The 26725-nt window shown below is 45.9% G+C and overlaps 1 protein-coding gene across 2 annotated transcripts in view; it reads right to left on the bottom strand.

The window, feature by feature from the left end:
• The window catches only part of BOD1L1 (biorientation of chromosomes in cell division 1 like 1), a 53483-nt gene extending 31085 nt beyond the window's left edge, over positions 1-22398 (bottom strand). For both annotated transcript variants that reach the window (XM_073648607.1, XM_073648599.1), the window contains exons 1-7: positions 22173-22398; positions 17089-17213; positions 16173-16363; positions 13258-13866; positions 12086-12238; positions 10616-10782; positions 6334-6448 (exon numbers count right to left, since the gene is read on the bottom strand). In XM_073648607.1, the coding sequence (XP_073504708.1) occupies positions 6334-6448; positions 10616-10782; positions 12086-12238; positions 13258-13866; positions 16173-16363; positions 17089-17213; positions 22173-22289 (1477 nt within the window). In that variant the 5' untranslated portion in view covers positions 22290-22398. The remainder of the gene's footprint in view (positions 1-6333; positions 6449-10615; positions 10783-12085; positions 12239-13257; positions 13867-16172; positions 16364-17088; positions 17214-22172) is intronic.
• Positions 22399-26725: the final 4327 nt, after the last annotated feature.

Below are 26725 nucleotides of genomic sequence, written 5' to 3' on the forward strand. Positions count from 1 at the left end.
CTGTGGCGTCCAACAGATCTTTCTTAAATAGTCTCGTCTTTAAAGAAGCAGTTTTTATCCTCTTAATACATTGCAATCTTCATATTATATAGCACTGTGTACATACAATTGATCATTTAGCCTTTCTACCCAGTTAATTCTTATCTTTTATCTACTTTATGTAAAAACACCAAGGTTACTTACCGGTAGCCGGTTTTTCCTGAGCCCATGACAGCACACCTTGAGAGAGGATCCGCCCCACCAAGGACAGGAAACCGTCTGAAATAAAAGGGCGGTACCTCTCCCTCGCTTCAGTTGTTTACAGAGCATTGAGAGGACCTCCCTAAACAGGTTAGGCACATAACCAACACCACAATATACATATACACACCACCCCAAACTGCACACCAGGGTGTGAGAAACATAGAAAAAATAAGGGGGAGAAACTACGGGTGCTGTCATGGGCTCAGGAAAAACCGGCTACCGGTAAAGTAACCTTGGTATTTTCCCCTCCCCCATGACAGCACACCTTGAGAGAATTTTGGAGAATTTATGAGCACCCTAGGGAGGGACCACCGCCTGAAGTACCCTTCTCCCAAAGGTGAGATCAGAAGAGGATAGATCCAACCGATAGTGCTTAAAGAAGGTGGATGGTGTAGACCAAGTAGCAGCCCTACATATCTGCTTGATCGAGACGTCTGCTCTCTCTGCCCAGGAGGTTGCAACGGCTCTGGTGGAATGAGCCCTCACATTGTCCGGGGCTGGAACCCCTGTGGACGTATAGGCTAAGCAAATGGCCTCCCTGAGCCACCTAGAGATGGTACCCTTGGACACCCCGTGACCTTTCCTACACCCTTGAAAGGCCAGGAACAGAGAACCGTCTTTCCTCCACAGACTAGTCATATGAATGTACTGTAGCAGGGACCTCCTAACATCTAGGTTATGGAACCTGACTTCCCCTGAGTTCTTGGGATTGCTGCAGAACGAGGGTAGCACAATCTCCTGACTAAAAAAAAAGACCTAAATAAACTGGAGCAGTGGGCAGCAACCAACAGAATGGTTTTTAACAGGGAAAAATGCAAAGTACTACATCTGGGCAATAAAAATGAAAAAAGCATATACAGAATGGGAGGAATAGAGCTAAGCAACAGTACATGTGAAAAAGACTTAGGTATACTAATAGATCATAGACTGAACATGAGTCAACAGTGTGATGCAGCAGCAAAAAAGGCAAATACAATTCTGGGATGTATTAACAGAAGCATACAGTCTAGATCACGTGAAGTCATTATCGGTCTTTACTCCTCTTTGGTCAGACCTCATCTGGAATACTGTGTACAGTTTTGGGCACCACATTTTAAAAAAGACATAGACAAACTGGAGCAAGTTCAGAGAAGAGCGACCAGAATGGTGACTGGTCTGCAAACCCTGTCCTATGAGGAACGGTTGCAGGATTTGGGAATGTTTAGCTTGCAAAAAAGAAGACAGAGGAGACTTAATAGCTGTCTACAAATATGTCAAGGGCTGTCACATTGTAGAAGGATCATCTTTATTCTCATTTGCACAAGGAAAGACTAGAAGCAATGGGATGAAACTAAATGGGAGGAGACACAGATTAGATATTAGAAAAAACTTTTTGACAGTTAGGGTGATTAATGAGTGGAACAGGCTGCCACGAGAGGTGGTGAGTTCCCCTTCAATGGACGTCTTCAAACAGAGGCTGGACAGACATCTGTCTGAGATGATTTAGTGAATCCTGCTTTGAGCAGGGGGTTGGACCAGATGACCCAGGAGGTCCCCTCCAACTCTACCATTCTATGATTCTATGACTACGGTGAAATCTAGATACCACCTTGGGAAGGTATGCTGGATCTGGCCGCAAGGTGACCCTATCCTCAAAGATTTGTGTGTAAGGAGGATTAACCGAAAGGGCCTGCAGATCACCCACCCTACGGGCTGACGTTAAGGCCACTAGGAGGATGGTCTTAAGGGTGAGAATTTTTGGAGAAACCTTGTGTAGAGGTTCAAATGGTTCACTAGTAAGAGCGTTCAAGACTAAGTTCAGGTCCCAAGGAGGAACACCCAAGGATCTAACCGGTCCTGCTCTGGCACAGGACTTGATAAACCTCGAGATCCACCTATTCCCAGCCAGATTACAATTGTAGAGTGCTCCCAAAGCTGAAACTTGAACCTTAAGGGTCCCTGTAGCTAGACCCAGGTCCCGCCCCTTTTGCAGAAATTGCAGGATCCCTCTGATCGGAGGTTTGCTCGATAGCGGGATATCTATAAACTCTAGGAATTTACCCCAAACCCTGCTATAAATCTTAGTTGTAATTGGTTTTCTGCTCCCCAATAAAGTAGAAACTAAGCCTGGTGAAAACCCCTTGCTACTCAATAGCGACCTCTCAAATTCCATGCCGAAAGATGGAACCCCCTGGCCTGGGCATGGAATACTGGTCCCTGCATGAGAAGGTCCGGCCTCTCTGGTAGAATCCAGGGATCTGACACCGACATTAGCCGAAGCAGAGAGAACCAAGGCCTCTTGGGCCAAAAAGGGGCTATCAAAATCACCCTGGCGCCTTCCTCCCGGATCTTCCTCACCACTACTGGAATCATCACTAATGGCGGAAAGGCATAGGCCTTCCTGAACCCCCAAGGAATCTGGAGGGCATCTACGGCATGGGGATTTTCTGCCGGATTTAGGGAGCAAAATCTCTGCACCTTTCTGTTTGCCCTTGTGGCGAACAGGTCTATGTCTGGCTGCCCCCATAACTGGACAATCTGATGGAAGACCTCCGGGTTCAACCCCCACTCCCCCTGTCTTAGGGTATGGCGGCTTAGAAAATCTGCTTTCACGTTTTCTATCCCCTTTATGTGAAGGGCGCTGAGGGATAGGAGGTTTCGCTCTGCTAGACCAAGGATCCTGTCTGCCACCACCATCAGAGGGCGTGACCTTGTCCCTCCTTGGTGATTCACATAGGCTACTGCTGTCCGGTTGTCGGACCTGACCTGGACATGGTGATTTTGGATGTGAGGGAGGAAGCCCCTGAGGGATCTTTCTACGGCCCAAAGCTCCTTTAAGTTTGAGGATGCTCCCCCCTCGTGGTAAGCCCAGTGACCCTGTATTGCGAGTTCTGCCAGATGACCCCCCCATCCGGAACTGCTTGCGTCGGTCGTTATTACCCGATCTACTGGTCTGGACCATTGAACGCCTGCGGTTAGATTTCCCCTGACTGTCCACCACGAAAGGGAATCTACTACTTGTGGGGAGAGAGAGAGCCTGCCTTCTAAATGCCCGTTGCAGGACGTCTGTGCTGACAGGACCTCCCACTGAAGCCGCCTCATATGCCCCTGGGCCCACATTACTGCTGGGAGACAGGCCGTCATAGAACCCAGGAGGGACATTGCCTCTCTCAGAGACATCTCTGGAGCTTGAATGGCCTTCGAGACTAATGCAATCAACCTGCAGATTTTGTCCTCTGGGAGGAAGCAGGTTTGGCGACGAGAGTCTAGGATTAGACCCAGAAAGGTCTGAGTCCTGGAGGGGGTTAGTCTTGATTTTTGGAAATTTACTAACCACCCCAGCTGATGCAACACTTCCGTGACCACTAGGAGCTGACTGGAGCAGTGGGCTTCTGTTTTCCCTATTATCAAGAAGTCGTCTAAATATGGCACGATCACTACATTCTTGATCCGTAGGAAGGCTGTCACTTCTGCTATTAGTTTCGTAAATATTCTCGCGGCAATGGAGAGGCCAAAGGGTAGGGCAGCAAACTGAAAATGCCTCAGCTTCCCCTGAATAAACAGGGCTACTCTCAGATACTTCTGATACTCCGGATGGATTGGGACGTGATAATATGCGTCCTTCAAGTCTATTACAGCCATAAAGCAGTTGCGATGTAAGAGCTTCACTGCCGAGCTTACTGACTCCATCTTGAAAGTCTGGTTTTCTACTACTTGGTTCAGACTCCTGAGGTTGATGATGGTCCTTAAGGACCCGTTTGTTTTTTTTATCATGAATAGTGGGGAATAGAACCCCCTCCCTCTCTGTGTTGCTGGTACTTCGAGAAGGACCTGCTTTCCTACTAACTCTAACACTTCTGTTTCCAGGGCTAATTGTTCTTCCTGGACCTTTCATAGGGGGGTAACCACAAAGGTCCGCCAGGGGGTCTGGCTGAACCAGATCTTCAAGCCCCCACTGATAATTTTCAGAATCCAGGGGTTTGCTGTTATCGCATCCCAAGCTGGAAGAAAGTGGGAAAGCCTTCCACCCACTTCCAGCCTGGCGTCATTGGGAGGATCTCTTCGAACTCGAGGATGGTCCTCCAAACATGTAGCCCGATTCTTTTTTGGACTTGGCTTCCCATTTCTTTTTGTCTCCCGGAGGACGACCCTGCTGAGGTGGGGGGGGGTAAGCTGCTGCTGCTCCTGGCTATCTGGATCAGCCATGTCTCAGAAAAGCACCACGCTTCCAGGATAGCTCCCCCCCCTTAAATATAGGGCCATCTAGCCTCCTCCGGTCTGTGGGCCCTCCCCCTTCCTCAGGCCGGAGCTCCGTTGAAAAAAAAAATAAAAATAAAAAACCGGCCTGGGACGCTCCGATGGGCGCCGCCATCTTGGATCGGCGCCGCCTCCTGACGTCACCCAGCGCGCCGCTCCCAGCGTGCCCTGCGCCGTGACGTCAGGCGCGTCACACCCGGAAGCGTTCCACACTGCAGGGGGAGGACGGCGCCGCGGTCTCCGGGAGGACAGAGCCTGCCTCACCGCGTGCGCCCCGCTCGGCGCAGAGACCCCAGGGGAAGCTGCGGACGGCGCTTCTGGGATACTGAACCCGGTGCACAGGCCAGTGCCCGCTCTTCCACACCGGGACAGCCCCAGGTAAGTCTTCTTTCTTCCAGACAGGTTCTCCATCAAGGACAAGAAACCAACTGAAGCGAGGGAGAGGTACCGCCCTTTTATTTCAGACGGTTTCCTGTCCTTGGTGGGGCGGATCCTCTCTCAAGGTGTGCTGTCATGGGGGAGGGGAAAACAAGAAGTCTCTTGTCCCTGCATTTATCAATCCCCTCTTCAATCCTGACCCAGCTGCTCCCGCCTCCCCTCGCCATAGACTTTTGCAGTGATTCATGACTTGCGCAGAGAAAATTGACCTCCTGTTTCTACATAGAGCTTAGAAGGATTCAGCTAGTCTGTTTTTAATCACGTGATGTTTTAGACCTAATGGAAAAGAGAAGAATTATCTGGGTATAAAGGCAAAATGAGCAATTCTAAGTACACAGTGCTATATAATATGATGATTGCAATATATTAAGATAGACATTTTGATGGGAGGAGTGCTTCTTTAAAGCATTATTCCAGCTCCACTTTTCGATACAGAGATGAGGGAACAGACGGTGACGTCAAGTCTGCTTGGTGCCTGCACACCTACTACAGATTGGGATAGGATTATGGAAATGAAAATACCCCCTTAAGCCTCATTTTACATCCATGAAACATGGTCTGAGTACAAACTGCAACGCGCGGACCCAGCCATAGGTCTCCTGATCTGCAATTGACAGCCTTGTAGGAATATAGGAGGCTCTTGAGTTCGAGTCGGGAGTCCGTGCATTGCGGTCCGTACTTGGACCAAGTTTTATGGATGTCTGAATGAGGCGTTACAGAGAAGACGCCCTACTAATAACTTGGCTATTAGGTAACTGAACAGAAGATTTGGTATTAAAGCACAGAGGAAAAAAATAGGAAAAGCCTTTTATGAAAATGTGTCCATCTCTCTGCAGCGCTGCAGTGAGGGTTTATGGGATTAAAAATATTTAAAATTACAATTTTATCCTGTTCCCCAATCCTGGTATGTGTGCCCCCCCCCTCAACCCTCCCAATCCTGGTATGTATGGCACCCCTCATCCCTTTCACACAGAACATATACAAAAAAAAACCCACTTATACTCGCCTTTCTTCCCTGTGCTCCAGCGCTGCTGTGTCCTGTTCTGCCGGAGGCCGGGGCAGGAGTGCGGCGCCGGAGTACGCGAGTGCCCATACCGCGCTGTCCGGCACCATTTTTCGGAAGACACACTGCAAATGTGTCTTCAGTAGAGTGGCACCAGATAGAGCTATGCGCATGCGCCGATTCCGACGCCTTCACTCCTGCCCCAGTCTCTGGCGAGAAGAGGCGCCGCGTTCACTGTCTACACATAGCACGATCTCCGACCCCATACACTCCTCTTACCTATAACGGCTACAAGCGTTCTTCAGTCTGGAGGCAGACTGCGCGTCGCGCATGCGCAGTCTATAGAGGCTTCAGAGAGAGGGACGCTTGTACGATTATATTATAGATACCATACTGTGTATATGACTGATTACCAGGATTCTTCACTTTTGAAGTCTTGCTTCTCTCCAAAGCCTTCTGTTTGCGTCTTTCTTCCAGTCTCTCCCTCTTCAGTCGTCTCCTTAGCATCCTCTCCTCCTTCTCCTTTGCCTAAAAAAGAAAAGCGTGTGGCAAAAGAATCAACAAATAATCATCTGAACATAAGGAAGATCAAAGAGATCATCTGCAACCGAAAGAAGTTAACATAGTTGCCGTCTGACATACGCTCCTGCACTTCACATTTCACTCTTGACACTTATAGGAAAGACGAAATCATCAGTCACCCCTTTTGTTGTGAAAGTTTAGTACCGTATATTCCGGCGTATAAGACGACCTGGTGTATAAGACGACCCCCCTACTTTCCTGTTAAAATATAGAGTTTAGGATATATTCACCGTATAAGACTACCCCTTTTCCAACGCATACCAAACACCGGTAAAAATTTTAAAAAAACAGATTTGAATTTAACATGGTCCTTTTTTAATTTAAATTCTTATGACATGCAGGTATATAGCAGGAAAACTGTCACTCATAAACATATTAAAATAGGGGGGACCCCACGTTATTTTTTGGGGGGGTCCCCCATTCTAATAGCTAGTAAAGGCTAGGTATTCAGCTGGGGGCTGATATTAGTAGCCTGGGAAGCTCCGTGGGTATTACCCCCTTCCCAGACTTCAAACATCTGCCCCAGCCGTCTGCTTAACCTCCGCTAGAGACTATAATGATGGTGGATCCCACGCCAATTTTCTTTTTAAAAAATCCTTTATTTTAACACTAAATGACAATTGAGGGGTTAATAAAGATGCAGTCCCTAAATTATTATTAATTTTGTAATTAATTTTTCCCAAAAATGTTGACGTGGGCTTCGCCATATTTTTGTGTCCAGCCAGGTACAGCAGGCAGGAACGGGCTGCCCCCAACCACCAGCTGCCTATTTGTACCTGGCCGGACACAACAATATAGGGAAGCCCTTTTTTTTGTAATTATTTCATGAAATAATTAAAAAAAAAAGACGTGGGGCTTCGCCCTATTTTTGTGTCCAGCCAGGTACAACTAGGCAGCTGGGGGCTGGAATCTGCAGCGCAGGGAGACCCAAGCTTTCTGGGCCCCCCCCGCTGCAAATTGCAGTCCGCAGCCACCCCGGAAAATGGCGCGTTCATAGAAGCGCCATCTTCTGGCGCTGTACCCAACTCATCCAGGGCCCTGGTGCGGTGGCTCACTGGGTAATAAAGGGGTTAGGGCCAGCTTGGCATTATCAGCTGGCCCTAAGCCCGAAATTCATGGGGTCACGCCAATATTAGACATGACCACCATGAATTTCTAGTAAAGTAATTAAAAAAAACACAACACCCAGAATAAAGTCCTTTAATTGAAATAAAGACACAATTTTTTAATGTTCTAAATTAAACCATACTTACCATCACGCCCATTCCAGCTGAAGCCAACGATCTCCTGCAATAAAAGTAAAATAATAAAGCAACCTCATCCTTACCTTTCCATGGTTCCCAGGACCGGTCCAGCTCTGCTACATTCACATGACAGGCTGCACCGCAGCAGAACGCTGCCGTTCAGCTTGCCATGCGGCAGACACTGAGAAGCGCAGGCATGCTTGTGCTCCTCAGTGTCTGACTGTGACGGCATCCAGATGAGCCGAGATCATGTCCAATGAACTCGGCTCACCTCATGCACGTCACTGACAGCGTGGGAAAATTCTCCTGCTCCCCGCATGTGCAGTAGAAGTTTCCCACGCTGTCAGTGACGGACGTCCAGGAGGTGAGCTGAGTTCATTGTCGGCTCATCTGGATGCCGTCACAGCCAGACACTGCAGAGCGCAAGCATGCCTGCGCTTCTCAGTGTCTGCGGGATGACAGGCTGGATGGCAGCGTTCTGCTGCGGTCCAGCCTGTCATCTCGATGTAGCAGAGCTGAAGCTGTCCTGGGAACCATGGAGAGGTAAGGATGAGGTTGCTTTATTATTTTTCTTTTATTGCAGGAGATCGTTGGCTTCAGCTGGAATGGGCGTGACGGTAAGTATGGTTTAATTTAGAACAATAAAGAATTGTGTCTTTATTTCAATTAAAGGACTTTATTCTGGGTGTTGTGTTTTTTTTAACTTTGACTATGGGGTTAGTAATGGGGGTGTCTTATAGACGCCTCTCCATTACTAACCTGGGCTTGATGTCAGCTGGCATTATAAGCTGACATCAACCCCAACCCTATTACCCCCTGCCACCGCACCAGGGCAGCGTGGAAGAGCGAGGCTAAGTGCCAGAATTGGCGCATCCTATGGATGCGCCATTTCTGGGGCGGCTGACGGCTGGTGTTTCTAGCCTGGGAGGGGGCCAATATTCATGGCTCCCTTCCTGGGCTATTAATATCAGCCCCCAGCTGTCTGCCTAGCCTTTGCTAGCTATTAAATTAAGGGGGACCCCACGTCATTTTTTTTGGGGGGTCCCCCATTTTAATAGCTAGTAAAGGCTAGGTATTCAGCTGGGGGCTGATATTAGTAGCCTGGGAAGCTCCGTGGGTATTACCCCCTTCCCAGGCTTCAAACATCTGCCCCAGCTGTCTGCTTAACCTCCGCTAGAGCCTAAAATTAAGGGGAACCCCACACCAATTTTTTTTTAAATAAATCCTTTATTTTAACACTAGATGACAAGTACAGTAACCAACACTATCACTGTACTTCATATATATGTGACTGACATGTTTCTATCTATCTAATCTATGTGTGAAGCTCTATTCTGTCTGTTATAAATTGTCGGGTACAGATGCTGAATTGCCGGCCGGCTTTTTTAAAGAGACGGTGCATGAAAACACTATTATTTGTTTTAATAAATCCTTTACACTAAATGACAAGTACAGTAAGCAATACTGTCACTGTACTTCATATATATGTGACTGACATGTTTCTATCTATCTAATCTATGTGTGAAGCTCTATTCTTTCTATTCTAAATTGTCGGGTGCCGGCTTATGCCGCTGCTGAATTGCCGGCTTTTCATATATTGTCACAGAAGCGATGCGAACTTCCCTGCTCCGGACACAGCGCAGCGCTTCTGTGACAAGTGAAAGCTGTCGGCACAGAAGCCCTGCGCTGTGTCCGGAGCTGGGAATACGCAGCGATGTGTCCGTTTCAGCACAGAAGCGCTGACTGTCTGGACCTACCGCCGCCGTATTTTAACTCCCTCCACCTTATATTAACTCCGACATGGCAGGGATACGGCCACGGCAGCTTATTAACACCCCCAGAGTATCCCCGCATGTCAATTTCTGAAAGTTCAAAAGCATTACCGGCGTATAAGACGACCCCAGACTAGACAGAAGATTTTTCAGTCTTCAAAAGTCGTCTTATACGCCGGAATATACGGTAATTAAAAATTCCTCATGATACAAAAATTTTGGAAAAGCGTTTTTTCAGAAATCCACATTTTTGTCATTCCTCAGGTTATTCCTCCTGGAAATTTATGACTAAATTGATAACTGGATGTTAGAAGTTGGAGGTGTCTCTATACACAGTCTAATACTATACAAACAGTGCAGAGCATCGAACTGTAAGAAAGGAAAATGTTAACACCCAGTTGTCAATTTCTTTATAAATTGAAAGTAAAAATAAAAAGTTACAGCACAACACAGTTATAAGAAAAGATGCTCCAAAATTGTTATTGAAAGAGTAATACAAGTATTAAAGGGGTTCACATCTCCAAGATATGTAGTAGGTGTATTAATAACAATATTAGCAAATACCTTCTATTAGAAATGTAGTTTAGTTCTTCTGATTCACTGTCACTTACCCCATGTGCAAGGCATTGAAGTAGGTATCCATGGTTACTATATGAGTGTTCATAGTCATGGATACCTAAGCTACTGCAATGCCCTGCACATGGGGTAAGTGACATAGCGAATCAGAAGAACTATTCGACATTTCTAATTTGAGGTTTTTGCTAATATAATTATTAATGGGATGGGAATACCCCTTTAATTAAGATGGAGAGGTCAGGAAAGGGGACAGGTCCTATTTACAGGCTGATTGCCTGATGCTCTTAGACATGTATGTACATTGCAGGCAGGGGTAAGCCTGTATATAGCTGGTTGTCCGTCCGGAGGACCCCATCCAGCGCTAGATCCAGGAGTCACATTGGCCAAGGATGAAGAACCAGTGCTCAAAATGCTGAGACACAATGACCGGAGAGACGGGGCCAGATCTGCGGAGGTGAAATACGGAGAGCCTTGTCGATCCTTTACAATAAGGTGAAGACACATTTATGCAGGACACTCACCACAGACTGCCGGCGCTGCTCTACGGTCTGTTCGTCGTCTGAATCGCTGTAGTACTTAGAGTACAGGAATGGCTTGTGAACATATGCCTGCCGCGTGCCTTTCGTCTTGGTTTCCTGCTGTTCGCCAGACGGTTTGGACTTACTCTCTGGGTCTATTTTATCTTCTTCTAAAATAAAAAAATAAAAAAGTAATAAAAATATAATAGTCAGTTAATATAGCAAAAGAAAAAACATTCGAGTAAACATCAAGAGGTGGCACGACGTGGATGCAGAGATGTAGGTGTGCGCACTCCATTCATTTCTCCAAGGGCAGGCACCTCTATTCCGGATAAACCCTTAGTTTTGGTGTTGTGGGAAGTGTGTATCCATAGAGTCAACATTACAAGGCACTGACCCAAGGAGGAGAGCTATGTCCACATGGCTTATTCTGTCATCTGGATAACAGACAAGCCCCCCCCCTCAATGAGCCACTTACATTAGCAGCCTCTGCCCTAGCAAACTTAAAAGAGTTATTCCTAGGGGAAAAAAAAAACAGATATTATCTATGCACAGGATAAGGGAGAAATTTCTGATCAACCTCAAGTCGAACCAATGGAACCCCAAGTTTCATTGTCAATGGGAATGACAGAAAGAGCAGAGTCCAGCGCTCCGATATTTACTACAGTCCCATAGATAATGGTATGCATAATGGAGTATGAGCTTGATTCAGGATCAGCGAGTTATTCCCTATACTGTGGAAAGGGGGTTTTTTTTTTTTTGGAGGGGTGGGGGGGATAACTTTTTAAGCCTCTAGCGTATTATATTTACTTGACCATTGGTATATTATACTACATTATAGCAACAGGTACTTCGGAGCGTTTTTAGGAGCCAGTGCTTGGTGATACATTGATATACTGGGCGGCTCTCAGATTAAAGGGGTTGTCTCCGGTGAGACAACCCCTTTAAGCTTTTGCATACAACTCTCAAAAATAATACAGCGGCTAAGAAAACCATAACTAGTGTGACAGTGTCACTGGTATTATATGCGAGGGGAGGTATGTGTCACTCAGGGTGCGCTCCTGTGTGAACGGAGATCTACTGAATTTCTGACAGCTTTTAAAAGGGTGTGGTTTTATGGGAATGACGTAGAGATGGGAGTGAAGTCATTCCCAATACCTCCACCTCAGGGTGTGGCTGAGCAAGCTTTAAATGTTCAGTCCTGTTGTTTGTCTTTGTGCTGTGTTTGGAGAGGCAAGGTCTCCAGACTGGACAACCATAGCTCAGGAGGGAGCTGAATGCTGGACATAACCGCACACACACACATATGGACTGTGATATTGTTTTTCTTTTGTTTTGCCAGTAAGGCTGTGTTTATTGTTGCTGGAGTTGCAGGGCTTTATGCCATATAATAAAGCCTGCAGAGAAAACCCGATTCCTTAGTCTACTTCCGGAAGCGGCTGAGCGAGTCGACCTACCACACTAGGAACTTACCGTCAGAAGTAATTTCTCCTTCTTCTGTGCTATCAGACACTGCATCGTCGTCTTCATCACTGTCTTCTTCAAATGAGGACAGATCGCTGGTGTGCACAGAGCTGACCGTTACATCCGAGAAAGCGTCCACGTCAGAATCAGGTAAGGCACATTCTGTAAAATGGGTGACAAAAATATATACATATATCAAAGATTGGTAATGAAGCATTGTGCTTTAAAGACCATGATAAGCACAAACTTAAAAGGGACTGTTCGGGCATATGATATGGGTGACTTCTCTTTAGGATCATCATCAAATTCTTGGCTCTTTGGGACACGAGGAGGATAAAACGGAAGCAATAAAAAACAAAAATGGCAGCGACGGCAAGGAGTTAATCTCATATTCTAAGGATAACCCCTTGTACCTTTGTATAATATGATATTCGAGAGTGCAATGGGAATGATTGCTGCAGAGATTGATCACAGTATGGGAGATGGAAAACAAATATTCTTGTCCTTTCCCATCACTAACAGAGGAAGTCTATCCTTACTGCAGACGAGACTGAAATCCGCCATGGCTTCTCTACCGGTCAGCAGATTACAGGCTGTTCCCCGGCTCTAAACCCCTTCCTGACATGTGATCTACATGTATGTCAGGTGCAGATGTATGGAGCAAGCTACAGAGCTGCGCTCACTTCATACATAGCAAGAGGCAGCTGTGTTATATCAACGGCAGCTTCTTAAGTAGTCAGAAAGAGGGGCAACCTGTCACTCCCACTGACCATACAAGTTCGCTATGGCATCTGGGACTTGCAGATGATCACGGTCCCCATAGTTAACCTTGTCACAGATCACTCAACGGGACAAAATAAGTATTGCAGGATCATGTCCCCAAAAGGGACTAAAAGAAATAAGGCTTCATTGTCACGGACCGCTCCTGAAGGTGATTCGGCGGCCCCACGTCAACAGAGCAGCTCTTGCAGGCAGCTCAGTCGACGGGGCGTGACAGCCGACGTCATGATGATCGACAGCCAGCTCCCCGCAGTTAGGAAGAGCGGATGAGAAGCTGCCGCTCTGTCGACAGGATGTCAGTGGAAGCCGCTATCTCATGTTTCTCAGTAGATTACATGGTAAATTAACTATTGGCATTACAAGCTACACCTCAGTCATGTACAATGCTGAGTGCCCCCTACCTTCCTTCATAGAGTCAGCGTTTTTTTGCTTGCTGTTACTCTTTTCAGCATTACTGTATTTGGCAGCTTCGGCGTCCCCTTCTTTCTCCTTCCCGGACTTCTCTTCCTTCTGCCTGGTGCCGTCATCGCTCTTCTTCACATGCTCGTTCCTTTTTTCTGTCCTAATTTCTTTCTTCTCCTCCTTCCGGTCTGATTTCTCGTTGACCTCAATTTTCTTCTCCGCTCTCTCCACAGACTTGGGTCTCTGTTCGTCAATGTCACTCGGAGCGTCTTTGCTTGGCGTGTCGCTAATTGCTTCATTGATTGCATTTTTAATGTCTTCAGCTGGGAGTGAAATGTCATTTATATCTTCTGCCTTGACGAGAGGCTCCACGCTTTCACTTGAGACTTCAGGAGTGGGCTTGTCGTTCTCCAGAGCCTCTTCTGTGAGGACATCGCTGCTCTGCGGTGGGGGAGGTTTTCTGGACGCCTTATCTGTATATTTAAGATTGGCGTTTTCTGATAACGCCCAGGCCGCTGTCGCTTCTTGATTCAAGGAACTTATGGTTTCCAAAATGGACATTGCGTCACTAGCAACACTGGTGCTGGGTCCAACCATGGAGGCAGATCCTTAGGAAAGAGGAGAAAAATACAATTAATTCATACAGGCAAACAAAAAACAACAACCAGATAAATCAGGAAGAAAGAACTTAAGTTAACGTCATACAGTTTCCTGACACTTTGATATCCAAATCATCTGATAATTCCGATTATGTTAAAAAGGAGTATTCCCATCTCCAAGATCCTATCCCAATATGCAATATCAGTAATATTAGCAAATAATTCCTATATAGTATAGTTCTCCTGATTCACTGTCTTTTTCCTCATGTGCAGGTCATTGCAGTAGCTTAGGTATCCATGGCTACAACCACATACCTTTGACAGTTAGCTAGTCACTGGTATGTGGTTGTAACCATGGATACCTGAGCTACTGCAATGCCCTGCACATGAGGAAAGACAGTGAATCAGGAGAACTATACTACATTTCTATTTGGAGGCATTTGCTACTATTATTATAGCTACTACGTATTCGGATAGCATCTTGGGAGATGGGAATACCCCTTTAATGTCTAATAAAATGGATGCAACAATGAACAGTCTGAAAGGGGCAAGATAAGAGAAAATAACTTAGCTGAAAGTGCAGGAATTGGACTGCAGAGGACTTGGGGTAAAGTTATTTTCTCTGATGAAGCCCTCTTTAGACTGTTTGGGACTTCTGGAAGAATGATTGTCCGGAGAAGAAAAGGTGAGTCCTGTCTTCGTCAACAGGAGCTCACTCACAATTTTGCCTAAGATCACAGCCATGAATAAAGAATGGGGTACATATACCTCCTCCAAGAGGAACATCTCCCAACCACTCAGGAGCAATTTCATGATTAACAAAGCTTTGATGGAGACCATGCCACGAGGCAAAAGTGATAACTAATTGACTCGGTGAACAAAACATTGACATATTAGTGTCCACAGCCAGGAAACTCTCCAGATCCCAATTCCATTGAGAATCTGTGGTCAATCCTCAAGAAGCAGTAAGACGAACAAAACATAGAAAAAGCGATAATCTCCCAGCACTGATTAGGTAAGAAAGGGCGGTCATCAGTCAGGATTTGGCCCTGAAGCGGAGATCCAGCTGCCAAGGGAAGGGCAGAAGTCTTGAAAAATAAGGGACAACACTGTAAATATTGAGTCTTTGTATAAACTTGATGCATTTGTTAGTAAAAGTGTAAAAGCTTATGAAATGCTGATAAATGTACGTCAGTAACCAGACAAACATCCGACTAAGAGATGTAAAAACACTGAAGTAGCAAACTGTGAAATACAAAATGTGTCACTCAAAACTTTTTGCCACGACTGTGCACACATACACACAAGTGTAGAGAACAGCTAGTCCTCCCAATATGGAGGTTTTTTTTAAAGGTGGTGTCTCATTACAACAAAGCTTGTTGATATGACTTATCAGGGTATGAGGACATTATGGGAAGGCGCCTGCTCGGCAGAAGCAGCTTCAGTTCTGGCGGACTTGTGCTGTCCTGGTATGACATAAATGGCCACTTAATCTGCCTGGCCACCAAGTATGGCCTCATTCACACGTCCATGTTTAAACACGTTGGGGAAAAATTGGTACTGGTGTTATCAGTGTTTTTACCAACTGCGTACGGCGCCCCCCCCGTGTGACCGTTTTTACCAACCGCATCCTCAACGTACAGCCCCCCATATTTGCAATTTTATCAGTGTACAGCCTGTGAGTCTGTTTTTACCATCAGTCTTTATCACGGATGGATAAATAAATGACAAAACTTCTCCTACACTTTGCAATGTTACATACAGACAGGACACGGAGGGCACACGGACCCATAGACCTGCATTGGCCCTTTCCATCCGTGGTACCAGAAAAACACAGACATGTGAATAGCACCATAGAAGACGTACCCATTATAATCCGTGAAAAAAAAACGGATACAGCACAAAAGAGCAATGCGGCCGTCTGAACGAGGCCTAGCACTGCCCTTATGGTGACGTCGCTGCTGCAGGAGAGGATTGGACATCTGCTTCTCCCATAGTGCTGTCCTTTGGTGCAACTTTCCCTTCACCGACAGTAATCACTCGATTGTTGCCTTTCGATGATGATTAATGGGAAAATGTCTTGTGTGACTTTATTAACTGCGTCTCTAGTCAGGAAAAGTTGCACATCCTGAACCAGACGCAAGCCCAGCTGTGGTCGTGTCACGTCAGGGTGACCCTGTTTTCATCTGTCTCATTAGTGCCCCCGTCAGGCACTGAGCGGTGGGCGCCAGCACATGGCAGCTACCACTGCATCAATCACATATTACCCAGGTGACATAACATTCAACCATGATCTTAAGACATTAATAAATTACCGGTGACGGCCAGAGACGACTCAGACTTTTCTTCCACTTTCTCATGATTTGCATTTGCGTCTTCTTTGTTGTTTAGTGTGGCCAAAAACTCTTGGACGACTTTTTCCACTTGAGGTCTGAAGGTGTGATTTATCTTTGGGTCCACGACCTGGGAAATGATGCGGTCAATACCAGACTCCAGCATCCCGGACCTGGGGAGGGAGAGGAGAACACGACTCAATGTCTATCTCATTACCTTCACATTGCTCAGGCAGATGCTATGCCGTCACTTGTTTGGAAGAGGTCGGACCCTCGCTGGAACCTAGAATCAGGGGGCTGCGGTACTGAGCGGAGCACCGTCTGCAGCTATCGGAGGAGGCTACAGATGTACAAGATGTACACCGCTCTCTAGATAGTCTTCACACAGCACCGCAGGACGGATTTGATGTCATCTGTGCGGTATCACGATGTCCCCTTCTAAATATGCAATTTAAAGGGAATATTTTTATTACAGAATGAGTGGTACGGCTGTACAGACCTAGGACAACAGTAAAAAATGTGACACCCGTTTTATAGTAATCCGATGTGCCAGAGGTAATAAAATCGATCATTGAAGCCACATGTAAATTATCCTGGAAGTGCATTGAGGGCGAGTCAGAACTTATTAGATCTGCCCCCAATGCACTCCCAGGCTAATCTGCATGCGGCTTCGCTGCTCGATTCCTCAGCGCTGGCACATCGCATTACTAGAAGGGAGGTGTCATTTTTGTTCTTGTACTAGGACGCATACCGCCGCATCAGCAGTTTCATTAGCAAAAACAGTTTCCCATTAACAGAAAAATTGAGGAAGAAGGAAGCCGACCAGCAGTGATCATCTCTGAGCCCAGGACGCGCCGATCACTGCTGGTTTCTCCTGGTTCCCCGGCTTCTTACTCACTTGAGCACCTGCTGCCGGATGTTATTCCTCAGCTGGTTCTTGTTCAGATGAGGACTCCACGTGTGGTTTGCCAAGTGGTTAGAGACAAAATTGTCAACGCGCTGTCTCAGATTCTGGTACGCCGGCTGCAAGGAGAAAGCAACAACGCTCAGCGTAAGGCTGCCGCAGGTCACACACATTGCAAGGGTCCTGTGTCACATCATTCATTATACACAAACACCAGGGCCCCATACCATACCCCAGTCTGCCTCCAAATCAGGGGGCGTTTTCTGTATTAAAGGGAATCTGTCACCAGCATGATGTGGGGGCTGAGACACTGATTCCAGCGTTTTGTCACTTTGTCATTTTTATACAATCACTGTTTTCTCTGCTGCAGATCTGGCAGAGCTCAGAATGCTGAGCCCTGTATAACGCCGCCCCCTGATTAACCGCTCTGTGTATAACCCCGCCCACAGTGCTGATTGGCGGATTCCTGTGTATAACCCCGACCACTCCGCTGACTGGCAGCTTCCTGTGTATAAACCGCCCACACCAGTGATTGGCAGCTTCCTGTGTATAAACCGCCCACACCAGTGATTGGCAGCTTCCTGTGTATAAACCGCCCACACCAGTGATTGGCAGCTTCCTGTGTATAAACTGCCCACACCAGTGATTGGCAGCTTCCTGTGTATAAACCGCCCACACCAGTGATTGGCAGCTTCCTGTGTACACTGTATATTGACAGAAAGCTGCCAGTCAGTGGTGTGGGTGGCGTTGGACCAGGAGGCACGAGACACCTAGTCCTTTAGTGATAATCTCCTGCTGATAAAACACTGATTTAATTGACACATCACACAGCCTAATAAGTGACACCTCATTGGAATCAGGGTCTCCGGCCCTACATCATGCTGCTCTCAGATTACATACCAAAAACTTGCTGACAGATTCTTTTAAATCGATTTTGAAAAAAAAAAAAAAAAAAAAGTAGCCCAGTTTAGCCCCCCACCACACTCATACTATGTACGTGTGTGTAACTCCTGAATGACATCTTCCATACGTTCATTTTTATTACCAAGTAATAACGACATAATGGCGATTTTGAGAGTGTAAATGACATCAGCATCTAATGCGTTTCCCAAAGTTTGCCACAAAACTATCAAAAAGTGAAGAATAAAGGAAAATAGTTTTGCAATCAGAAACAAACAAAAAAAAAAAAAAAAGCTGAAAGCTCCTGGGCTTAAGTTGTGCATGATTTCAACCATAAGGGATATTATTCACCCCGTCGCTCAATCACTAAAGAGGTTGTCCACTACTTTTTCATTGATGACTTCTTAGGATAGGTCATCAATGTCTCATCGGCCGGGGTCTGATGACACCTGGCACCCCCGCCGATCAGCTGTTATTGGTAGCAGCCGCCGTCCGGAACTACTCACTTGCCGACTACTTCTAGTGGCCAGGACTTGGAACTGCACATCAGACTCCTTTTCAGATCAATAGGAGGTGGACATGCAGTACCCTGTGGCGGCCACTACAAGTAGACGGAGAAGTTCGGCAAGTGAGCACTTCCAGCCGGCGGCCACCGACACCGATAACAGCTGATCGTGGGGGTGCCGGGTGTCAGACCCCGGCCGATCAGACATTGATGACCTATCCTAAGACGTCATCAATGAAAAAGTAGTGGACAACCTCTTTACCCTACCTAATATGTGCATCCAACTGAAAACACAAGAGAGACGGACACTATTGATAGATGACACTCTTGCCACTGAGCCGACAGCCATTTCTCCCCTTTCCCTCACATCCATAATGCACGATGTGTTCGGCCAAGCATGTCATCTCAATGGTAGAGGGGAATAAGCAGGATTCCAACAATTCCCCGAGAAGGAAGAAAATATTCTCTCTTTCAACAGGATGTCGTTATACAGCAATACTGAGCAGTGCGGCTGTGAATCCAGCAATGAAATACAGGATAATCTGCCTGCGACTGCCTGGTCTCTCGCAGTGGTAATGCTCCTCACTGCTTCTCATCACCAGAGGAATAAGCTATGTAAGGCCATGTTCACAAGTCTAGTCTACATCCGTTTATACCGGATCCAGAATAATAATAATAATAATAATAATAATAATAATATTATTATTATTAATAATTAAAAAAAACAAACTTTAAATAACGGATGCATAATAAAGTTATTGTTTTTAAACAGATCCTTTTGACGGATCAATTTAAAAACGGAAGCATTAGTTATTTGCTTGTTTTGTTCCTTTTCACTACAGAAATTTCTCGAATGGTCTGCGAAGGTGCAGTGCTGAAAACCGGATCCATTAACCAGATGACACGATGGATGATCGTCTATTATGATCTGTTTTCCACTGGACTTTAGTGTTAAAAAAAACAAGGTCTGCTCCATATGTACCGTAATAAAAAAATTTTAACAGAAAAAATCTATGCAGACGATCTAGAAAATAGTAGAAGGATCGGATGGAAACACGACATTTTAGAAAAAAATAAATAAAACCCACTGAAATATAATGAGACCGAACCAAACCTTTTATTTCTGGCTATAGTCACCTGTACTAATGATTTATGCAAAGTTCGTTGAAAGAACGAAAAACCATTTAAAAGGGGTTGTCTCATGTTTCTTCCTCAGGAGAAGATAGACAGGGCTGCCGGCCCAAACGGCACGCTCTCCACTGCAGAAGACTGTTTAGATTCTGCAGCATCGGCGAGGCGATGAAGATGGCAGAACCCAGCCACTGCGCGCAAGCTGTTTAGTGAACAGTTGCTCGCTTTGTCTAGGAAACTGGCCAATGCTGATAGTCTTCAGAGGTGGCTGGTAACCTAGGCAGTAGCCTGGAAATGATTAACCCAAAATCCCTCCTTCTTGAGAACGGAAAGAATTTTTAACAAAAGGTAAATTGTAAAGTTGCTAGTTTTCACAAGCACTTTCCAATTTTAACAGTTTAAGAATATAGAAAACCCCTTTGTGGATATAGATTTATAGAGGTTGTCCGGGACTTTTTCTTTTTTTTTTCTACTATGTGCATAAAAACGAACAGGCAGGTAGTAGCTAACAAGGAAAATACCTGCCCTTTCTATCCAGTGCCAGATCAGAGCTGTCACTGACCGACCGCTCCTGCCGGTGATTCAGCTGCTCTGTGTAAACAGAGCAGCTCTTCTTCTTCCAGGCTGCTCTGTTGACAGGGCATGACTGCAGATGTCATTCTGATTGACAGCTGGATCCCCGCAGTTAAACAGCAGGGAGCCGGCTGTCAATCAGCATGACATCGGCAGTCACGCGCCATCAACAGAGCACAGAGAATGCACATCAAGAGAATGCCAAGAGTGTGCAAAGCAGTCATCAAAGCAAAAGGTGGCTACTTAGAAGAACCTAGAATATAAGACATATTTTCAGTTGTTTCACACTTTTTTGTTAAGTATATAATTCCACATGTGTTAATTCATAGTTTTGATGCCTTCAGTGTGAATGTACAATTTTCATAGTCATGAAAATACAGAAAAATCTTTAAATGACAAGGTGTGTCCAAACTTTTGGTCTGTACTAATATATAATAATCTCGGATTATATATAATTCCAGGTAACCTCTTCAACCATAAATCTTATGGTGGGCTGTTGGGGTGTGCAGGGGGCTCACCGACAGCAGCATTTAAATGACATAATTGCCGGTGATAGCGCACACCAGCTCCCATTGACCTCCACGAGAAGACGATCATGGAACACTGATAGGTTACTGCAGCAGCACTGGGCCTACTGATGGCTCGTCGCTGCCATCTTGCTTCCCCTCTGAAGTTGTATATTGAGTCTTAAGAGACTGCAATTTACACAATATGCTGCAATAATAAGGTACAGAAGGGTAAGGTAGAAACAATTGGATGATCACAGGTTCAAGTCCCTTTATGGAACTAAAAAAAAAAAACTAAACACTAAAAAAGTTAAAAAAATTCAATAAATATATAAAGAAAAAAAAAGTAATTTAAAAAAAAAACAAAACTAAAACATACATATGGTACCAGCACCTCCAAAAAACTCTGACCTATCAAAATATAATGATAAAAAACAAAACCACGAATCACCAGAAACGCATTCAGTCTCCACAACTCCCACCAGCAAAAGTGATCAAAACATTGTATGGACCCCAAAATGGTACCAATGCAAATTACCATTCACCTTGCAAAATACTCAAACTCCCTTGCGGGTCCAGCCATTATGATGTAAAAAAATTATATATATATATATTATTTTTTTTTAAAGAAAAAAAAGCAGTGTATGAAAAACGGGTGCCAAGCCTTCCAAGCATGGACCAATTCTCAGTATAATGTAGAAAAAAAAAATGAAGACTGCATTACATTTTTGAAAAAAAATATAAATCACACTTGGAGCCGAAACGTTGCTGCAGCCCTTATGGGCAATTAAATCAAGATTTATATTTTTTTAAAGAGGAATGCGATCATATATATATATATATATATATATATATATATATATATATATCATCTATTTAATAACTAATATCTATATATTTTGTTCCCTTTTTATTTATTTATTTTTTTACAAACTTCTGAAATTCTCCTTCACCTCTTAAAAGAAATAAAGCTATACAAGTTAGTTTCCGCTGTGGTCGTCGCGCCCTGGAGGAGATCATGTTACTTTTATTGCACAATGAACACTGTAAAAATAAAAATAAAATTCCCAAAAGTCACACTGGCAGAATTGCATTTTTTTTCCACCATTTTACTGTAATTGGGGTTTTTTTTCTCCGCTTTTCCAGTACATTTTGTGACAAAACGAACGACGTCGTTCAAAATTACAACTCGTCCGGCAAAAAAAAAAAAAACAACCCAAAACTGAGTCGCCGTGCGGTGACGTCTACGGGAAAATAAGAAAGGAACCTTGGAAGAAAACTGGGAAGTGCAATAGTGATAAAGTGCCCAGGAGTGAAGGAGTTAAACGTAGGGTCAGGGTGTGAGGACAGGACACCTACCACACAGGTGGTCAGGGCTGCAGCGCCCCCTGCTGACACCCAGCACTGAGGCCTCCGGCCAGTCCCAGCCCCTGCCGCCCCCCGCACAGCACGGTCCTCCTCACCTTGGTGTCCACATCAGCCAGGCAGTCTCTCCGGAACTGGTCGAACAGCCCCTGGCTCTTCAGGTGGTTGACTATCAGCGACACCAGCTTGGGGTCCCCGGGCGGCAGATTCGCCATCACGTCCCGTGTGTTCCAGCGGCAGCCCCTCCACTCATCACCCAAAACAAACGCAACCGCCGCACCCGACCCCTGATCCGGAAGTGCCGGGGGATTCTGGGAAAAGGCCATTTCCGAAAAAAAGAGGGAATCACTCTGGCGGACTGAGGTTAAGTGTTAGAAACGAGCGACATCTAGAGGTGGAGCTGGCCCACTGCTGCAGTCAGACGTTGGAGAAAAAAAACGACCTCTAGTGGTGGGAAACGGTTGTAGTATACGCATGCGCAGTAACCATGAGAGGGATTATAACATAGCTGCGGCCTCTAGTGGTAGCTGGAGGGTACAGCAGCCATGTAGTGACAGGCAATTGCTTCTCACTATTAGCTACAGCTGCAGTCCCAAGCAAGTTGTATACAGTTGTGTGGACTGCAGCTGACACGTAATACTTACATTGATTCTTTAATTAAGCTACTAATTGATATGTTATTTGCTTTCCCCTTATAAAATTTTAATTTAATAAAAAATACTTGTAAAAAAAAATTATTATTATTATTATTTATTATTATAGCGCCATTAATTCCATGGCGCTTTACATGTGAAAATGGGGCATACATAGCAAACAAGTACAATAATTTGAACAAGAACGAGCCAGCGACTGGTACAGGAGGAGCAAGGACCCTGCCCGCGAGGGCTCACAGTCTACAGGGGATGGGTGAGGATACAGTAGGTGAGGGTAGAGCAGGTTGTGCAGCGGTATGGTGGAGCGGTGGTTACTGCAGGTTGTAGGCTTGTCGGAAGAGGTGGGTCTTCAGGTTCCTTTTGAAGGTTTCCACAGTAGGCGAGAGTCTGATATGTTGGGGTAGAGAGTTCCAGAGTAGGGGGGACGCACGGGAGAAATCTTGTATACGAGTGTGGGAAGAGGAGATAAGAGGGTAGTAGAGGAGGAGATCTTGTGAGGATCGGAGGTTGCGTGCAGGTAAGTACCGGGAGACTAGGTCACAGATGTATGGAGGAGACAGGTTGTGGATGGCTTTGTATACCATAGTTAGGGTTTTGAACTGGAGTCTCTGGGCAATGGGGAGCCAGTGAAGGGATTGACAGAGAGGAGAGGCCGGGGAATAGCAGGGGGGACAGGTGAATTAGTCAGGCAACAGAGTTTAGGATAGATTGCAGGGGTGCGAGAGTGTTAGAGGGGAGGCCACAGAGCAGGAGGTTGCAGTAGTCAAGACGAAAGATGATGAGGGTGTGCACTAGTGTTTTTGCAGATTCATGGTTGAGGAATGTGAGGATCCGGGAAATATTTTTGAGTTGGAGTCAACAGGAAGCGGAAAAGGCTTGGATATGAAGTTTGAACGAGAGATCAGAGTCAGGGGTTACCCTGAGGCAGCGAGCTTGTGGGACTGGGGAGAGTGGACAGCCATTGACTTTGATAGATAGGTCAGATGGGGGGGGGGTTGAGCGAGATGGTGGAAAGATGATGAATTCAGTTTTACCTATATTAAGTTTTAGGAATCTAGCTAAGAAGAAAAAATAGTGGACAGACATTGTGGGATTCTGGTTAGTAAGTAGGTGATATCAGGTCCGGAGAGGTAGATCTGTGTGTCATCAGCATAGAGGTGATAATGAAAGCCGTGAGACTCTATGAGCTGTCCAAGGCCGAAGGTGCAGATGGAGAAGAGCAGGGGTCCTAGAGCTGAGCCTTGGGGGACACCGACAGATAGGGGGTGAGATGAGGAGGTGATGTGTGAGTGGGAGACACTGAATGTCCTGTCTGTTAAGTATGAGGAGATCCAAGATAGGGCCAAGTCTGTGATGCCGAGAGATGAGAGTCTATAGTAAGAGGGAATGGTCTCCTGCAGGGTTCCCCAACTACAGTCCGCAAGGCCCACTAACAGGTCATGTTTTCAGGATTTCCTTACTATTACACACGTGATGCAATTATCACCTGAGCACTAAGGAAATCCTGAAAACATGACCTGTTGCTGGGCCTTGAGGACTGGAGTTGGGGAACCCTGGTCTACTGTGCCAAAGGCAGATGACAGGTCCAGAAGGAGAAGGACAGAATAGTGTCTCTTGGATTTGGCAGTTAGTAGGTTGTTGATGACTTTAGTCAGGGCAGTTTCAGTAGAATGGTGCGGTCGGAAGCCAGATTGGAGGCGGTCAAAAAGGGAGCAGGAGGAGAGGTGGGAGGACAGCTCAAGATGAACGTGTTGTTCCAGTAGTTTTGAGGCATAGGGGAGAAGTGATATGGGGCGATAGCTAGACAGAGAGGATGGGTCAAGGGATGGCTTTTTGAGGATGGTTGTGATCGAGGCATGCTTGAAGCATGAGGGGAAGACACCAGTTGTTAGTGACAGGTTGAAGAGGTGGGTTAGTGTTGGGATGAAGACTGCGGTAAGGTTAGGGATGAGGTGGGACAGGATTGGGTCAAGGTCACAGGTAGTGAGATGTGACTTGAAGAGTAAAGAGGAAAGTTGATCTTCCGTGATGGCGGATAAGCTGGTTTTGGAGGAGAGTTGAGTAGTTGTGAGGAGGGACTGTGCGGACTTATGGCAAAAGCTTTGCCTTAAGTTGTCAATCTTCTGTTTGAAGAATGAGGCAAAGTCTTCAGCTGAGATGAGTGGACAGGGAGGAGGAGCTGGGGACGGAGATGAGAATTGAAAGTACTGAATAGCTGTTTAGGGTTGTGAGACAGGGAGGATATGAGAGATGAAAAGTATGTTTGTTTTGCTGCAGTGAGTGTGGACCTGAAAGTAGTGAGGGCTTGTTTGAATGCAATGAAGTGCTCGTTGGAGTGGGACCTTTTCCATCTCCGTTCAGCAACCTAGGAAGCCAGTCTCAGTTCTTTAGTCAGGCTGGTGTGCCAGGGTTGCCTGTTGATTGTGCGAGCTGTGGTATGTGTGAGGAGGGCGACCGATTCAAGAGCTGCAGCTGTTGTGGTGTTATATAAGGCGGCAGCAGCACCTGCATCATGTAAGGAATTTATGTCTGTAAGAGGGAAAAGGGATTCAGAGAAAGAGTGTAGGTTGAGGTGTTTGAGATTTCTGCTAGGGTGTGCAAGTTTCTGGATAGGGGATTGTGGACCTGGAGAGGAGAGGGGAGAGGATGTGAGTAAGTTGTGGTCAGAAAGAGGGAGAGAAGAATTAGAGAGGTTGGATAGGGAACAGAGGCGGGTGAAGATGAGGTCCAGTGTGTGGCCATCTTTGTGAGTGGGGGCTGAAGACCATTGAGCAAGGCCAAAGGAGGAAGTGAGGGATAAAAGCTTAGAGACAGATGAGTGGGAAGTGTCAATGGGGATGTTGAAATCGCCCATGATGATAGTGGGGATGTCAGCGGGAAGGAAGTGAAGTAGCCAGGTGGTGAAGTGATCTAAGACAGTGGTGGCTGGCCCTGGGGGGAGGTAAATGACAACCAGTTGAAGGTTGGAGGTGGAGTAAATGCGCACGCAGTGCACTTCAAAAGAGGGGAGGGTAACGGAGGGGGGCAGTGGGATATGTGAGAAGGAGCAGTTGTCGGACAGCAGAAAGCCAACTCCTCCACCATGCTTGCCTCTGAGGCTGGGGGTGTGGGAAAGGTGGAATCCGCCATACGAACGTGCAGCTGGAGAGGCTGTGTCAGTGGGGGTGAGCCAGGTTTTCGGTGATGGCTAGGAAGGAAAGTTTGTTAGTGATTGTCATAGAAAATATTAAGAATCTCTCTCTCTTCCTCCAAACCACTCATCCCCCCTCCTCTATAGTATTTGTCAAGGGATCAAGAGCTTACACTCTGAGAAGTGGCTAATATGCAGATGATAGTACAAAAGGAGCTACTAACCTAATTAACAGAAGAGACCTGTGATAAATAGACACCTGATCATATGGAATTGAAAGATAGTGGAAACAGCTCCTTTAAACTTCAAAGGAATGCTATCACACTCCACGCAATAGCAGGGTCACCCTCATTTGCAAAATCCTTTTGCTCAACAGAAATCTGCAGTCTCGCTGGCACCGACATGAAATATGGAATATCGGAGTTTCTCTAATTCCGATTGTGATGGGACACATATTTTTAGCGGCAGGGTTAGCTAAGGAACAATATGCTTATTTTTCCATAGCTGTATGCCCCTCCGGTGAGCTATAATGCAAAGGTACAAAAATAACAGACCGCACCTATGCCATTTGTAGTCTCTAAAGAAAGGTAAATTTGTAATAAAAAATATGGTATCACTTGCGAGCTTCTGCGATCATCCAGTGAGGAGTTATCACTGAAGTTAGAGTTTTTAATAAAAACATGAAGGGTGGAGCCCCGCCCACGTGAAGTCATCACAGGGGAGTGTGTGGGCAGGGTCCCTCTTCGGCATAAAAGATCTAGCTGAAGATAGGTCCATACTCATGCCGGGAGGTATATATTTTATAAGCATGGGTCACGTTCGATAATGGCCAAATCAATTGGAGCGCCTGCCCTCCAGCTAAACTGAA

Source organism: Phyllobates terribilis, unplaced genomic scaffold (genome assembly GCF_046119375.1).
Source record: "Phyllobates terribilis strain yellow unplaced genomic scaffold, ASM4611937v1 Scaffold_1__5_contigs__length_1240528914, whole genome shotgun sequence".
Lineage (NCBI taxonomy): Eukaryota > Metazoa > Chordata > Amphibia > Anura > Dendrobatidae > Phyllobates > Phyllobates terribilis.